This window comes from Pleurodeles waltl, chromosome 2_1, assembly GCF_031143425.1.
Source record: "Pleurodeles waltl isolate 20211129_DDA chromosome 2_1, aPleWal1.hap1.20221129, whole genome shotgun sequence".
Taxonomy (NCBI): domain Eukaryota; kingdom Metazoa; phylum Chordata; class Amphibia; order Caudata; family Salamandridae; genus Pleurodeles; species Pleurodeles waltl.
In genome coordinates this window covers 772520976-772539290 of record NC_090438.1, presented here as the reverse complement: position 1 = coordinate 772539290, position 18315 = coordinate 772520976, and the positions used below count along the sequence as shown (strand labels likewise).

Sequence of the window (18315 nt, the reverse complement as noted above, 5' to 3'; positions counted from 1 at the left end):
ATGTCATTAGACCACACCCCTTCTCATTACAGAGATGCACATCACCTAATATGCTTAATTGGTAGTAGGCTTTCGAGCCTATACAGCTTGGAGTAAGACAACATGCATAAAGAGGATGATGTGGTCAAAATACTCATTTGCCTAATAATTCTGCACTCCCTGTAGATGATGTTTCTCTTCTGAAGGTAAAAAATTTGCTTTATTCATTTTGAAGTGGATCTAGAATATAAAGTATCAAATTTTTTTACTGATCAAATTCTTAACTTCTTTGTTTGCAGGATTATATGTAAAACCAACCACTATTCAACCATTAAGGGTTTTCTTATTTTTTTTTGCAACTAAATCTTTTCATGTTGATAGTCTGCTTGTTTTTTATTCTGCTAAGCCATTTGTAGCTGTTTTGTTTTAAAGTTTTTCTAAGTCCTCTTTCTTGGTAAGAAGAAATTGCTTCTGCAGTTTTACCCCCTCAAACCTTTCTCATGATAGCATGAACAACGTAATGTATAGTGATCAGACTGCTTAGTAAAGTCATTTTAAGATCAAGACTGAATATCAAAGAACACACCTTTCTATAGGCATATAACTTCTGATTGCAAGCCATGCAGAGTAACAAGTTGCTAAATAGAATTGATGCATATAGTTTTCAGATAAATTGGAATGAAATCATTTGGTTTCCAGTCCAGGAATGGAATGTAGAAACTCTGACTGACAGCCTTTGGAGTGCTATTGAGCACAGGTTTCGGAATTTGGGCCTGGATGTTACTAAGGGCCAGGAGATTATTTCGGAGTGAAATCTAAAAAAAAGCAAGGACTAGATTCAAAGAGGACTCAAGACACTCAAGAGAGCAAAGGCTTTGTCTGCTAGGCTGAGCAGTAGTATAGCATCCTCAAAACTAGGAGACCTTTTGAATCGAAGTGGGTCAAAATCCTTTGACCAACTACAAAAAGAGTCTCAATTAACCTAGAAAAAAAAAATCCTACAAGTATTCACAAATCTGCCATGTAATAAGGAATTATTAAGGGAAGGGCCCGAGGTCCAAAACCATTTAAGGGCGAGAAAGTCCAATCTTAAAAGTGTATTAGACTTTTATAACCAATACACCTTATTGTCTGGAACATAGTTGGGCAAAATGGAAGGTGATCAATGGCCCTAAAACAGATTGACTGGGAAGACGATCGAATGCATCCCTGGAGGGGTGACTAAGTAAGGCTTAGATCGATACAGCTCAAGATATTCCATAGTACAAATTATAAATCAGAGAGCTTTTGCAAAATGGGGCTTGTAAATGACTGATATGCACCCTGGAAGAGGGGGGTGTTGTACACACAAGAAGAGGACTGCCAAAACATTCAGAGGTTCTGGGTGAGTGTGGAACTCTTTGAAGTGATGTGGAGCTAATAGATACTGCCCATTTGGGCGGGGGGTATGGGGACTCAAGGGGGTCTGGGGACTCAGACGCAACTAAAATAAACAGTATGGCTGCATGGAAAGGGGCGTGGGATCCCCCCCCCAAAAAAAGAGGGCTGATGATTGATGCAGGGGTGTGGACGGTAGACCAATGCATGTCAGCAGAAGAAGTGATATTCAATACTAGGAGATGGCTCAGGTAGTTTGAAGGATGGCCTTGTTTTGGGTTACTGTGAGCAGGTCTGCAATAAGTTAATGTATTTTGTTTGGTGATTGGGTTTCAGAGTATAAGGTCAGAGCCAAATGTCATGATGCTCCTTATCAATTTGATTTTGCCTACTGAAAGACAAAATACAAATACAAATCTTTTATTTAAAAAAAAAAAAAGCAAACAAACTGTGGACATTCCAAAGTATCTCTGGTATTCGCACACATTAGGACCTCATATCAGGATCACCGATACTTGTGAAAAAAAAACAGGACATGAAAAAAAGCAAAAAGTTATGCATTCCAGTGTGATTTAACTTTTTTACTAGAATGTTTTCACTTTCTACCGGTCAGTGTTCCAATTATAATTACAGACCAGTAGGCAGTATAGGGGTGATTTAGAGATTAGTGGAGAAGGTACTACGTTGCAACGACAACTGAATACCATACCTGCCAAATTGAAGGGGCACCCGCCTGATTTACAAATAGGCAGACCTTTGGTATGTCTGCAACAGAGACTACTCATTCTGAGTCTCCATAATACCCCTTGGATCGGAGGTTAGGCAAATCAACCGCCTGCCAGATTTAGAGTCAGTGGTTGAATTGCCAATTGTTACTCTTCTTTATTGCCATGAAAAACATGACAGTAAGGGACTGTATTAACACATAAGCTATTACCGGACCATGTGAGACAATTCTCGCTTTGGGATTTTGTTTTTGAAGAAAAAAAAAAAAAAAAAAAGAAACAAACACAACATGCCAAAAGTTTGCAGTACCGTGCCTGTAGGAAACTGGACTTCTTTGCAGATGTCCCCCCACTTTTTGCCCCCTTTAGAACTTCTAGATTCTGGTTTTCGACTCTGACAGTGCATCGAGGCCCACTATCCAAACCTCAGTACCAGTGTTCTTTCCCTAAAACAAAGTATGCCCGATTGTTTCAAAATTGGCACAGGGCTTCAACACCCCTGTAAGACCCTACCTAGGGCAGTAGAACTAAAGAGGGTTGCAGCATATCGTATGCCACCCTAAGGGACCCACACACAAATTGCACACATCCTGCCATCACAGACTGTGTCAGGGTGCATGTCCCGAGTGAAAAAATAACATGGCACGCTAACTGTGTGCCATACCAAAGTCTCTGCATGTATTATATGTAAGCCACTCCTAGGGCAGGCCTTAATTGCCCAAAGGCAGACTGCATTATAATACATGTGAAGGCATGCCTGCATGATGTCTAGTCTATTACTAAATACTGCAAGTGACCCGGCAGCCATGAACATGTATTGGACACTGGCAATCATGAGTGATCAAACACCTTGATGTTCGGTATCAAACACCTTGTCTTAATAAACCCACACTGATGCCAGAGTTGAATTTATTAAGACATGCACCCTGAGGGCACCTTGTAGGTGCCCCCTGAAATCTACTACTCTTCTAGTGTGCTGGCTGACTTATCGACCAGCCTGCCACCACAGATGAGTTTTTGACCCACTGCCAGGAGGTTATCACCTTCACCAACAAAATGGCTAATAAATCTGCATACGTAGGCCAGATATTTCTAAGTCTCTGTCGCCTTTGATATGCAGCCCCAGCTTCCCTGCGACTTGGGAGAGGCAACCCCCTGCCCTGAGGCCCATTTAACACCAGGACAAGCGGGTATTAGATAGTCAGGAAGTGTGTTGCACTTGCAGGCTGAACACAGCCCTGTAGGGGGCAGCCTGAAGTGAACATGAAAAGGAGAATTCCACCATCTTGTGTGTGGTGGAACTAGGAATTCTGGGAAAAGGCGATGCCCACTCCCCACAGGAAGTAGTCATCTTCGGGTGTAGTGCCCCACGGGTAAGTAGCCCATTGGCTATTACCCTTTACTTCACTTGCACCTCTAAATGAAGTATTTAGGGGACCCCCCTGACACCAGGAAAACAGATCAAGACTTCGACTACTGGGAACCACAGAAGAAAGAGACGCCTGTAGAGAGCAAAAATTGAAGACCTGCACCAAAGATTGGCACAAAAGCCAGGCTGCTTGTGCTACGACAATAGCTGGACTAACTTTACCATGAGCTGGACAACCTCACCAAAACCTTAGGAGGACTGCCCAGTGCCTCAACAACCCTGAGATTTCGCTTGGAGTAAAGGTGCTACTCACCTGCATCTGCCTTGATGTGACTCAAAACCTCCTTCCGGTAGGTGGTAGTAGGGCCGCAAGACCACTACATGTGGTAGACATCACCTTTTTCCAGACTAAATCATCAACATAGAGGGGACGCACCAGGGTAGATGGTAGTGAGACAGGCCGGGGTATAGTACCATTTGAACATAAGTTTATATGCCGTTTCCCGAAGTGAGATGCTGCAATATGTTTTCGGTATACCCCGCCAGTGTCTCACATTGCTTAGGTGATATGCCCTCCGTGGTAGCAGCGTTCCACATGTTTTGGTAGAGATGGGTTTGTGTGGAATATTGAAACGGTCTATAGGTGTTGGAAATGAGCCCTCAGGAGCCTTTGTATGCCCTCACTAGTGCCTCAAAGGAAGTGTATGGTCTAACAACGGGTATACAGAGGAATGTAGTGCCCAGTGCTGCAGCTGACAATATTGTAATCGAGCTGTCTCCTGAATGTAGTGGTCTTCTTTACAGTGTTAAAATGTTTAAATGGATATCCCAGTAAAGAGGTCCCGCAGAGTCCTGTAGTCCCTGTCACTCCAGCTGTGGAAGGAGTGGGTTGCTAGAGCTGGGTGTCCCGCAGAGTCCTGCAGTCCCCGCCACTCCAGCTGTGGAAGGAGTGGGTTGCTAGGGCTGGGGTTAAGTCGGGAGTGTGTGCAATCGGAGTATTAGGGGAGGGGAAGGTAGTAAGTCCCTTCTTAAGAGCTAACTTGTCCCATATGTCAAGTACGGTCTTTGTAGGAGCAGTGATGTATGCACTGCATGGACAGGCATGTTTAGGTAGCCAGAGTAGGACCCATAGCGGTCTACAGGCAACTGCCCTATCCATGTGGAACCAATCCTTCTCGCTTTCTCACTACCCATACAGAGACATAGCGTAAATGGGAAGCCCAGTGGTATTCAAGAAAGTTGGGGCAAGCCAGGACCCACCTGTCCCAGGGTTGCATCATAAGAGCGTTGGATATCCTGCTTTTTCTCTCATTCCAAATGAAAGCCTGGTTGTCCCGTTTTAAACAGGTGATATTGTCTTGTGGGATTGGGGCAGACAAAATCTGAGATAAAAGGCCTGCAGGAGAAGATCTATCTTAATGGCGTTGACCAGTCCCAACCATGAGATGTGTAGGGATTTCCATCTCCGAAGATTCACCCGGATGGAGTGCGGAGGGATGGACAGTTTGCCCACATCCAGGAGGCGAGTGTGGAAGTAATACTGAGACCCAGATACCTGATCTTGTCTGAGGACCATCGGAATGATGCTAGATCTTGTAGGGCAGGGAGCTCCTGTGCAGGGATGGGGAGATTCAACACACTCGAGTTGGACATATTAATTTTAAAGCCCAACACATTCTCTAATGCGAAAGACTGGAAGGGAGACAGCAGGTTGTGAAAGGGTGAGAAGGAGGTCATCTGCAAAAAAAGCTGATTATATGCTCCCTGCCCCCAAAGGGGATGCCCACTATTTTGTTCACTTGAAGCATAATAATAGCTAGCAGTTCAACCACCGAGGCAAATAGGAGGGGTGACAGAGGGCAACCCATTCTCACCCCCCTACGAATGGCTATTTGGGGGGTAAGGGAGAGGCGTATGCCGTCAATTAACATGGATGGTCACCACAGGGGCTACATAGGAAGTACTCATTTTTGTAATCATGCCCAGGCCCATTCCTATGCTCTGTAAGACTGCTTGGAGAAAACACCAGATTACCATATCAAAGGCCTTCTCTGCATCCAGCAAGAGAAGGCATGCCGGTATATTAGTCAATGTGATTTCTTAACGAGGTGTGCTATGAGACGATCATTGTCTGCCCCCCTGCCTATTGCGGATAAAGCCCACTTGATCAGGTTTAGTAAGGCTCTGGAGATAGCACTCGAGTCTGGTATCCAATACTTTAGTAAAGACCTTGGCGTCTGTATTCAAGAGGGTAATGTGTTGGTAAGATACGCAAGGCGTCTGGTCTTTACCTGGTTTGGGTATAAGGGTTATTTCCACCTCTGCCATAGAAGGCATAAGACCTGTATCTGATGTGAAGGAGTTAAACAGAAGTACTAAGTGGTCTTGTCGTTCAGGTACGAATAATAGATGAAAGCCTACTTAAAGTCCATCAGGCCCTGATGTTTTGCCAAGGGGGGTGGGGGGGACCTATGTGTACTGCGGATCTCTTCAAGCATGATCAGCGCATCGAGGATTTCAGCATGTTGTGCTTTAAGGGGCTCCCACTCACAAGCAGTCAAATAGCTCTCTTCTAAAGCTGGTGAGAGCTCTTCAATATTGTAGAAGTCCTGTTAATATGCTTGAAAGACCTGTTTCTCCTGATCCTGGATTGCACCTTCTTCACTTCCGGTCCTTAGCTTTGCTATATGAGCTTTAGCCTGAGCCTGGCGTAATCTACGAGCCAGTAATGCTCCTACCTTGTAACCACCCTGGTAATACCGCTGTTGCAATGTGAGGAGGGAGTGTTCAGTCCTATTTGTTCTATGGGCCTGTAAATGGCCACACAAAATGGCCAATTATCTCGTATTGAGGCGGATGGAAGTTGCATTGTCCTGCTGCTCCAGAAGATTAATGATGATGGCCTTGACCAGCCTGTTGCTTTCATTAGCAGGAGGTTACTCCCCAGGGAGCAGCGTTGGAGTGCCATTGAGAGGGAGGCCTTTGCTGTGGTTTGGTCCCTGAAGAAGCTGAGACCATACCTCTTTGGGACTCACTTCCTAGTTCAAACTGACCACAGACCTCTCAAATGGCTGATGCAAATGAAAGGTGAAAATCCTAAACTGTTGAGGTGGTCCATCTCCCTACAGGGAATGGACTTTATAGTGGAACACAGACCTGGGACTGCCCATGCCAATGCAGATGGCCTTTCCAGGTTCTTCCACTTAGAAAATGAAGACTCTCTTGGGAAAGGTTAGTCTCATCCTCTTTCATTTGGGGGGGGGTTGTGTAAGGAAATGCCTCCTTGGCATGGTTGCCCCCTGACTTTTTGCCTTTGCTGATGCTAAGTTTACAATTGAAAGTGTGCTGAGGCCTGCTAACCAGGCCCCAGCACCAGTGTTCTTTCCCTAACCTGTACTTTTGTATCCACAATTGGCAGACCCTGGCATCCAGATAAGTCCCTTGTAACTGGTACTTCTAGTACCAAGGGCCCTGATGCCAAGGAAGGTCTCTAAGGGCTGCAGCATGTCTTATGCCACCCTGGAGACCTCTCACTCAGCACAGACACACTGCTTGCCAGCTTGTGTGTGCTAGTGAGGACAAAACGAGTAAGTCGACATGGCACTCCCCTCAGGGTGCCATGCCAGCCTCTCACTGCCTATGCAGTATAGGTAAGCCACCCCTCTAGCAGGCCTTACAGCCCTAAGGCAGGGTGCACTATACCATAGGTGAGGGTACCAGTGCATGAGCATGGTACCCCTACAGTGTCTAAACAAAACCTTAGACATTGTAAGTGCAGGGTAGCCATAAGAGTATATGGTCTGGGAGTCTGTCAAACACGAACTCCACAGCACCATAATGGCTACTCTGAAAACTGGGAAGTTTGGTATCAAACTTCTCAGCACAATAAATGCACACTGATGCCAGTGTACATTTTATTGTAAAATACACCCCAGAGGGCACCTTAGAGGTGCCCCCTGAAACTTAACCGACTATCTGTGTAGGCTGACTAGTTTTAGCAGCCTGCCACAAACCGAGACATGTTGCTGGCCCCATGGGGAGAGTGCCTTTGTCACTCTGAGGCCAGTAACAAAGCCTGCACTGGGTGGAGATGCTAACACCTCCCCCAGGCAGGAATTGTCACACCTGGCGGTGAGCCTCAAAGGCTCACCTCCTTTGTGCCAACCCAGCAGGACACTCCAGCTAGTGGAGTTGCCCGCCCCCTCCGGCCAGGCCCCACTTTTGGCGGCAAGGCCGGAGAAAATAATGAGAAAAACAAGGAGGAGTCACTGGCCAGTCAGGACAGCCCCTAAGGTGTCCTGAGCTGAAGTGACTCTAACTTTTAGAAATCCTCCATCTTGCAGATGGAGGATTCCCCCAATAGGGTTAGGATTGTGACCCCCTCCCCTTGGGAGGAGGCACAAAGAGGGTGTACCCACCCTCAGGGCTAGTAGCCATTGGCTACTAACCCCCCAGACCTAAACACGCCCTTAAATTTAGTATTTAAGGGCTACCCTGAACCCTAGAAAATCAGATTCCTGCAACTACAAGAAGAAGGACTGCCTAGCTGAAAAACCCCTGCAGAGGAAGACCAGAAGACGACAACTGCCTTGGCTCCAGAAACTCACCGGCCTGTCTCCTGCCTTCCAAAGATCCTGCTCCAGCGACGCCTTCCAAAGGGACCAGCGACCTCGACATCCTCTGAGGACTGCCCCTGCTTCGAAAAGACAAGAAACTCCCGAGGACAGCGGACCTGCTCCAAGAAAAGCTGCAACTTTGTTTCCAGCAGCTTTAAAGAACCCTGCAAGCTCCCCGCAAGAAGCGTGAGACTTGCAACACTGCACCCGGCGACCCCGACTCGGCTGGTGGAGATCCGACACCTCAGGAGGGACCCCAGGACTACTCTGATACTGTGAGTACCAAAACCTGTCCCCCCTGAGCCCCCACAGCGCCGCCTGCAGAGGGAATCCCGAGGCTTCCCCTGACCGCGACTCTTTGAACCTAAAGTCCCGACGCCTGGGAGAGACCCTGCACCCGCAGCCCCCAGGACCTGAAGGACCGGACTTTCACTGGAGAAGTGACCCCCAGGAGTCCCTCTCCCTTGTCCAAGTGGAGGTTCCCCCGAGGAATCCCCCCCTTGCCTGCCTGCAGCGCTGAAGAGATCCCGAGATCTCTCATAGACTAACATTGAAAACCCGACGCTTGTTTCTACACTGCACCCGGCCGCCCCCGCGCTGCTGAGGGTGAAATTTCTGTGTGGACTTGTGTCCCCCCCCGGTGCCCTACAAAACCCCCCTGGTCTGCCCTCCGAAGACGCGGGTACTTACCTGCAAGCAGACCGGAACCGGGGCACCCCCTTCTCTCCATTCTAGCCTATGTGTTTTGGGCACCACTTTGAACTCTGCACCTGACCGGCCCTGAGCTGCTGGTGTGGTGACTTTGGGGTTGCTCTGAACCCCCAACGGTGGGCTACCTTGGACCAAGAACTAAGCCCTGTAAGTGTCTTACTTACCTGGTTAACCTAACAAATACTTACCTCCCCGTCTAAGGTTTTGTTTAGACACTGTAGGGGTACCATGCTCATGCACTGGTACCCTCACCTATGGTATAGTGCACCCTGCCTTAGGGCTGTAAGGCCTGCTAGAGGGGTGGCTTACCTATACTGCATAGGCAGTGAGAGGCTGGCATGGCACCCTGAGGGGAGTGCCATGTCGACTTACTCGTTTTGTCCTCACTAGCACACACAAGCTGGCAAGCAGTGTGTCTGTGCTGAGTGAGAGGTCTCCAGGGTGGCATAAGACATGCTGCAGCCCTTAGAGACCTTCCTTGGCATCAGGGCCCTTGGTACTAGAAGTACCAGTTACAAGGGACTTATCTGGATGCCAGGGTCTGCCAATTGTGGATACAAAAGTACAGGTTAGGGAAAGAACACTGGTGCTGGGGCCTGGTTAGCAGGCCTCAGCACACTTTCAATTGTAAACTTAGCATCAGCAAAGGCAAAAAGTCAGGGGGCAACCATGCCAAGGAGGCATTTCCTTACAGGTTGTATTCCATCAACCGGTTCTCCCTCCTATGTGCTATTGCTATAGAAGTGATCATCCCTCAGATATGTCCCTTGAACCATCGCACAACATCTTATCTGGTAGAGAGTTGAGAGTAACGGTGATCCCTTTTGTGGACCTCAGCGGCATCTACCAGGGCCAGCAAAAGGCATGGGTAAACGCTAACGTGGGGGACCTCGGAAAGAGGAAAGGTTGTCAAACTAGGTCAGCCCGACCCAATGTGTTTTTAATAATTGAAATAAGGGGAGGAAATACAAGTTTGCTAATTAGAAGCCTCAAAAACAAAAAGGTCTCCCATACAAAACTGTGAGCGCAGACTTGAAATGAAATATTTTATGTGATCACACTGATACACTCACATAAGAAACGCTTCAAATGAAAAGATAATAAATGTTAACATAGAAAGTGTGCTTGGTAAGTGGCCACCATCAGAGTGAAAGGCCTGCACATATTTTTTTTAATGTGTTAATTTAGTGATGAAAGAAAAATATTCTGTCTCTTTAAGAACATGTGCTTTGAAAAATAATGTTAGAATAAATGAGAGTTAATTCTTGAGTTTTCTGTGGTGCCTTTCAGTAGAACAAGGCCAGAGCTGATGTTGAACGTCTACCAATGTTACATTCTTTGTTTGAATCTTGTTCTCTGCTGTGGCTCAAGTAAGCAAGGTCAACACATGTAGTTATCCGTTTGTTAAAAGTGTCAAATGCTTCTGTAGAATTACAAGCTTCTTCTGTTTGAATTATGAGCTTAATCTGTGTTTTCATTCTAATCGAATGTATTTTTTTTGGAGGGGACAGAGCCGATTTGAAATTTTTTAATATTTCTTCATGCCTACCGTCCGGCAGCGAGAGCGTTCTGGAATGTGTTGAACAAAAGACCTTCACAAACCCGTGCATAGAAGACTGCAGGAAATAATACTATCTTTTTGTGCTTATGCAAAAAAGAAGAGGCAGAGGAAAATGAAATATTCAAGTTAATAGTGGAATATTTTCTGATGTTTTGTGTTTGGATGATTTGTGCACATATGCAGTGTTCAGCCAATCACAGAAGTTTAGCAAGTTTAATTTAATGTTTGTGAATCAGACACGGTCATCCATTTTTGCATTATTTTCCCTGGTTTCCAGATGCTTCACTTCTCATTCTTATGATCTGTCACTTTGACATTTCATGTAAAATCCAGAAAGGGCCCAGCACTCTCTTGCTTAATGCCCTAATGTAAGCAATATGGGTTACCAATGAGGTATGGACTCCTTTCAAACGATGACCTCAATATATAAAGTGAAATTTAAATGTAGGTAAACCCATATGAATCATTACTTGCTTTTCACAGTTCACATCTGGAATAATGCATCCAATCTTTTCGTAACATCCTGTGCGAATTTATTTTGAATTTAAGAAGAATGAGAATTCATCTGAAATTCAAGAGAGATGAACAAGCGCCAAAGAAGCAAACGCCGACACGTGTTTCGCCCCCATTGTGGTAGTTGTACAAGTTAACGCCATCTCCTCCTCCTGCTTCATCACCCTTTGCATGTTCCGAAAGATCTACAAACGTATACCCACCGAAACCAGAAGAACAGCCACCCAAGCCCTCGTAAAGCAGCAAACTGGACTACGGCAATGCCTTCTACGCAGGAACCACAGCCAAACTCCAGAAGAGGCTGCAACGCATCCAGAACGCCTCTGCACGCCCTCGTAAGCTGCAAACTAGACTGTGGCAATGTCCCATATGCAGGAACCATGGCCAAACTCCAGAAGAGGCTGCAACGAGGCTGCAGCGCATCCAGAACGCTTCTGCACGCCTCATCCTGGACATCCCCTGCCACTACCATATCACAGACCATCTGAAAGACCTGCACTGGCTCCATTCAACAAGAGAATCACCTTCAAACTCCTAACCCACGCTCACAAAGCACTGCACAACACCGGACCAGAAAACCTCAAACAACTCTCCTTCCACACCCCGACCCGGCATCTCCGCTCCGCTGACCTCGCCCTCGCAACCGACCCACGCGTCCGCAGAACTACAACTAGCGGTAGATCATTTTCACACCTCACCGCCAAAACGCGGATCACTCTTCCCACCCACCTGCGCCAGACCAAAGACCTCCTTATCTTCAGGAAACTTCTCAAGGCCTGGCTGTTGGAGCAGTAGCAGCACCCTCCTTCTCCCCCTAATCCCCTGATTGATTGATTGAGGTGTTTTTCTCTGTGCTTATGATTTGACAGTTTATTGCTGAATCAAATGTATTTTATCTCTTACACAGATACTCATGTTATTGAATTATATGCTAATTATTGAGTGTATTGTTTTATTTTCTCTGTTTAAACTAAAAAATTTCAAAGCAATTCGCCAGCCTGTGATGCTACTTTATTTGTACCATTTGGTGTTCAGAATAATTTTTGTGACTTTAGGGAAATAAATATTTTAATTGAGACTAAAAGGTGTGGTTATTCATGGCAAATGAGTCATGGTGCATCATATTTTGATTTTTGGTGAATATTTTTATTGTTTAATGTTGGTGTTTTATGTGTCAATAATCAATGTGGCAATCAATATAATCTATACAGGTCAAAAGGTTAATCGGACTTAAAGCAGCGCCCAATCACTCACTATTATAAAATAATAAGATGAGACAAGGATCTGCGCTGCAACAAAACTGAAACATGGAAAGCAAGAAAAAATAAATCAGATGCTTTACGTAATTTGCCTCATTTCCAAACCTCACTACTACACATGAGAATCACACAAATATAGCTGCGGGGTGTTTAACGTTAATCCACACCATTTGTTGGCAAAACCATGAAAAATACAATGATGGTTGTATGTATTTTTGTTGTTCTCTGGTGTCAAGATAATAGGATGCATGTGGCTATTTTTCCTCTCACAGGCACATCTATAGTTTTGATCCATCACTTCCCATTACAGTGAGAAAGATAAATACGAATGCCTAGCGGGCAAGTGGAGGTGGAGAGTGAGAGAGAGAGAGTGAGAAGCAAAAGAGTAAGAGAGAGAACGAGAGGGCCTTGTTAGGGGACAGCGAGAGAAACTAAAAGGAAGTAAGAGAGACTTTCTAAATTACTCATCTTAAAATAAAGTAACTTAAAGTGCTTCTCCAGTGAAGACAGGAAGCGGTGCAACTCAATAGCTTTTTCTTTTTAGCAGTGTTTAAAGTATACTGCACAATCATAATGTGTAAGTACGTGCAAACTCCAATTGCCCATCAGTTGGCAGGACAAAGGATTTTATTAGTGGGCAGTGAGGGATTCAGGCTGTGAGTAGGATTTCAGAATATAGGAGTGCACAAGGCTACATGTCGCATTTATCTCTGTGGTGGTCCCACCAATGTTTTGCTGAAGAACTGTTTATGTAGAAATAATGCACTGATACTATTTACATTTCTGGGCAGCACCCTGTTGCTCACAAACGTTTATATTTCAGATATTTAGTTGAGCTCAGGGAATTTTTAAGGAAATCATCATCATCTGAGCATTACAATTTGTAATGCTTTATTTTCTGCATAGGTTTATTTTCGATTTAGATTTATTGGCAAATGCTTTTAGTAAGTACCAGCAGTCAGGGAAAGGGTGTTAAACATAGAGCACAAAGAACACAGTTTTTTCCAGTCAATACCTTTTGTTCTTTAAATAGCTCTTCTCTCCGTCTTCTTTTTTCCTTTAAAAGTGCCTTCTCCCTGTAAGAAAAGAAAAACAAATTACAATTGATTAATCTCAAAAAGAGCATAAATTGCAATATAAAATAAGACCCCTTCATTTTCAGAACTTTCACATTAAATGTGCCGTTTACCCTGGACTTTATTTTCGCCCTTGCGTAGTAGGGCTGGGAAGACGATTGGAGCAATGTGCCAAAGAAAGACAATATACAGGGAGTGCAGAATTATTAGGCAAATTAGTATTTTGACCACATCATCCTCTTTATGCATGTTGTCTTACTCCAAGCTGTATAGGCTCGAAAGCCTACTACCAATTAAGCATATTAGGTGATGTGCATCTCTGTAATGAGAAGGGGTGTGGTCTAATGACATCAACACCCTATATCAGGTGTGCATAATTATTAGGCAACTTCCTTTCCTTTGGCAAAATGGGTCAAAAGAAGGACTTGACAGGCTCAGAAAAGTCAAAAATAGTGAGATATCATGCAGAGGGATGCAGCACTCTTAAAATTGCAAAGCTTCTGAAGCGTGATCATCGAACAATCAAGCGTTTCATTCAAAATAGTCAACAGGGTCGCAAGAAGCGTGTGGAAAAACCAAGGCGCAAAATAACTGCCCATGAACTGAGAAAAGTCAAGCGTGCAGCTGCCACGATGCCACTTGCCACCAGTTTGGCCATATTTCAGAGCTGCAACATCACTGGAGTTCCCAAAAGCACAAGGTGTGCAATACTCAGAGACATGGCCAAGGTAAGAAAGGCTGAAAGACGACCACCACTGAACAAGACACACAAGCTGAAACGTCAAGACTGGGCCAAGAAATATCTCAAGACTGATTTTTCTAAGGTTTTATGGACTGATGAAATGAGAGTGAGTCTTGATGGGCCAGATGGATGGGCCCGTGGCTGGATTGGTAAAGGGCAGAGAGCTCCAGTCCGACTCAGACGCCAGCAAGGTGGAGGTGGAGTACTGGTTTGGGCTGGTATCATCAAAGATGAGCTTGTGGGGCCTTTTCGGGTTGAGGATGGAGTCAAGCTCAACTCCCAGTCCTACTGCCAGTTCCTGGAAGACACCTTCTTCAAGCAGTGGTACAGGAAGAAGTCTGCATCCTTCAAGAAAAACATGATTTTCATGCAGGACAATGCTCCATCACACGCGTCCAAGTACTCCACAGCGTGGCTGGCAAGAAAGGGTATAAAAGAAGGAAATCTAATGACATGGCCTCCTTGTTCACCTGATCTGAACCCCATTGAGAACCTATGGTCCATCATCAAATGTGAGATTTACAAGGAGGGAAAACAGTACACCTCTCTGAACAGTGTCTGGGAGGCTGTGGTTGCTGCTGCACGCAATGTTGATGGTGAACAGATCAAAACACTGACAGAATCCATGGATGGCAGGCTTTTGAGTGTCCTTGCAAAGAAAGGTGGCTATATTGGTCACTGATTTGTTTTTGTATGTCAGAAATGTATATTTGTGAATGTTGAGATGTTATATTGGTTTCACTGGTAATGATAAATAATTGAAATGGGTATATATTTTTTTTTGTTAAGTTGCCTAATAATTATGCACAGTGATAGTCACCTGCACACACAGATATCCCCCTAACATAGCTAAAACTAAAAACAAACTAAAAACTACTTCCAAAAATATTCAGTTTTGATATTAATGAGTTTTTTGGGTTCATTGAGAACATGGTTGTTGTTCAATAATAAAATTAATCCTCAAAAATACAACTTGCCTAATAATTCTGCACTCCCTGTATACTTGAAAAAAAATATAAAAAAATAACCTCTATTTGACGAAAGACAGTACTGACTGCGCTCACCACATCTTGTACAACAAGAGCAGCTGATTCTATAAAGTCTCCAAATTACTCAATTTGTTAGCAGAACGCAAAGCACGAAGATAAAAGACAGGGTAGAAAGAAAGTATTCCAATTCTGAAGGAATGTATAAGCAGTGATATACGAATGCATAAACTCCAAGATGGCAGTTTTAAAGAACGGAAAAAGTTCACACCGACAAGTCCCTAAAGAGAGTTTGGCCAAAAGGCCCCCCCTAGCAGGTCGGTCACATCTGTTTTTTTTAATAAACAACTTTATTGAGTTTTCAAAAGGAAAGAAAAGCACACCAAGCCTCAGGGGCCAACATGATAACATAAGTAAGCGTGTCCTCCTCAGGTTCTATTGTCCAGGTACATTCAAGGTATAAAATAGCAACAACAGCAGGTTAATAGCCCCAAAGGAAATTCATGATAATTGTCCCAACCACTACCTCCATTCCTTAGTGTGTTTGCGGGGGCAGCCCAGAGCAGGTCAACTAGATTTACCATCAATCAACCCCCCATCACCACCTTGAGAGGGTAGGCGGTGCCTTTAAGTTTCAATGTATGGTTTCGCCACCATCCATGCCATTCCCACAAAGGTGCAATCCGCTTTTGTACCTCAGATACCTTTCATAACCCTCAACAGAACCATCAATGGGGATAGAGGGATCTTCCAACCTAATATGTCCATGAGTTTGTTTAACAGTGAAGTCTGGTATTGCCTAAATCGAGGGCATGCCTCGAAGAAATGTGGAAGAAATTTGCAGAGGTTTCCATACATCTGGGACATGTAGGGTCTGGAAGGAGGCCCGCCCAATGCAACCTAACGGGTAAGAGGCATACCCCATATAGGTAATATACTTGTATCAGTCGTAGCCATGGCAACACGGTTACAACTCTGGGTGCCATTAAGGCACCCCACCAATCCTCCTCTTCAAGGAGACCTAACCATTGTTCCCAGTGGTTTAGATCACCTGGGGCATGATTAACCAACATTTTGTATATTTGGGACACTCTGCCTTTCCCCAATGCCCCCATAAGCAGTTTGGCCTTGAGCGGATAATACTCTGGGAGGGAGTCAGTGTGAGGTAGGTGTATGTTAAGGGCACTGCACAATTGGAGATATTTGTGAAACTGGGTGTAAGAAAGTTGGTAAATGGCTTGCAGGTCCTAAAAGGAGCACTGGTGTCGCTGAGCTGGGAAATGCCTAGTAGATCCCATTTATCGAACCCTTGCAATGTTGCCGATATTCTAATCAGGTCCCCTGCCAAAGAGGTGTCTGTTTGGTCAGAGCGTTTGCCCATTGAGTATACCGTAAAGCCACCCGCCATACTAGCAAATCCACATCGATCACTGATTCCATGGTATTGGGAATCGGGAAACCTTGTAGCAGATCCAGTATCTGTGGGAAACCAAGGAGGGGGCAGTCAAGTCGGTGTGCCGGGTCCACCCACTCCAGTTAAACCAATCATGGATAACAAGGAGCAGAGTCACTGAGTAGTAAAAATAGAGATTAGCCATCCCAACCCACCATCATTTGGACCTCTCAGACAGTGTGGTAGTGCAATTTGATGTCTGGTCACTCACCAAAGAAACAAGGTTGCGTCCCATCCAAGGTACAGAACCTGGAGTGAGGGAGCGGGAAATTCTGAAAGATGTACATGTCTCCTCATCCAGTTAAAATATGTACACAGGTTCTACCATGCATATATAGACAGCCAGACCAGAGCGATCGACTCATCTCTTTTCCTAGGGAGCACGACATACAACGGGGACTTACTCGATACTACATGGGGATGCACAAAATTACACCCATTCTGGGAGCGAGTCTTATCCTGCTTAGATCACATATTGGGTCACTGACACCATCTGATCCTAAATCGACCCTCTTCCATATCACCGCTGATCTCGATATGAATGGCAATAAATTGGCGCTGCTCTGGATGTCTCGCAGTGGCAAAGCGATATATCATGCCCCCGAGTGGGGATGGCCCAACCTTCGCTCACGGAGTGGAAAAAGGGCACAGTCTGGTGCATGATCAGGGAACAGTTGTCCTACGAAGCCAGGGGGTGCCCTCAATAACTTGCAAAAAATATAGGGAACATGGGCAGACTATGGAAACATTACTATTGTGTAGGGACACTAAAATTACACATCTAGACACCGAAATACGGACGTACACAGGATTGGGGGCTGCAATCCAGGAATGATACACACATTTGCATGTAATGACTTGGGGGGGGGGGGGGCAGAGGAGAGGTGGGTACACCGAGAGCACAGAGCTTACATTTTATGCCAAGACCGGAGGCTCCTATTATGCGTTTCTTTTCTTACTTTATTAAATAGCAGCAGTCAAGAAACTACAGTTCCCATAAGGCAAAGTGAAACGAGCCAATGGGAACAAAAACGTGTACAACAATAATGAACCAATACACATAGGGTATTATGACATCACTTGACTGCGAACAGCCCTCTTTTCTTGCTGCTCGCAGTCAAGTTAAGTACCTCAAATATTTCTCTACTTAATTTTCTATGTATTTTATTATTAATGGTGTTTATAATGCTTTATTTTACTTAAATTGTACCACGAGACTATGTGTTTCCATATTTCTAGCCGGCAGGTTGCCGCGCGCTCTGCACGAGCGCTGTCCCTCGCACTCGTTAGCATTCCGGTAACGTTTCCTCAGACGCCGCTCATTCATTCTTCGATGCGTCTGAGAAAACGCTACCACGCAGTTCTTCGACGCGCTTGAGCAACCGCTGTTCCCTCGCTCAGCGCGCTCGATTTTGCATCTATTTTTAGCTTCTCACCTCGTCCTCCCGCTCTGGTGTCTTGCTGTGAGCAACTTTCAGCAAACGCCGGCAGACTATGCGGGCAAACTTTTACTCTGCCATTTCTTCGACCCTGCCTGGTCACACCTCCGGCCCCAGACGGTCTGAAGAAGCCTCAGTCCTGACACACCCATAGGCGGGGTTTTCTCATTCCCTTTCATTTTAACCCCTGGTTTACATTATGGAGAGGGATATCTCTCCTTCCAGGCAAGCTAATTTGGATGATGTCAATGACATTAGACAGGAACTTAATTCCTTTATAAAATCCTCAGTACAGCAGGCTGTTGCTACTTCTATTAATAAATTATCAAAGAACTTAGAGTCTTCCTTTGCCAATATGATTTCTAAGACTCTATCGGCCCAGGCTGCGGGGGATTGCAGTCAGCGTCGATCCCCTTCTATACATAAGAAATCCCAGAAAATGGCGCCAAAGGAAAGTGCGGTTCCCTCACACATGACAGAGGACACGGGTCCTCACAAGGCTCCCTCCA

General features: G+C 45.2%; 1 protein-coding gene across 1 annotated transcript in view; it reads right to left on the bottom strand.

Moving 5' to 3' along the window:
- The window catches only part of NOL7 (nucleolar protein 7), a 110226-nt gene that overhangs the window by 84146 nt on the left and 7765 nt on the right, over positions 1–18315 (bottom strand). Inside the window, exon 2 of the mRNA XM_069218136.1 lies at positions 13126–13186. Coding sequence (XP_069074237.1) covers positions 13126–13186 — 61 coding nt within the window. The remainder of the gene's footprint in view (positions 1–13125; positions 13187–18315) is intronic.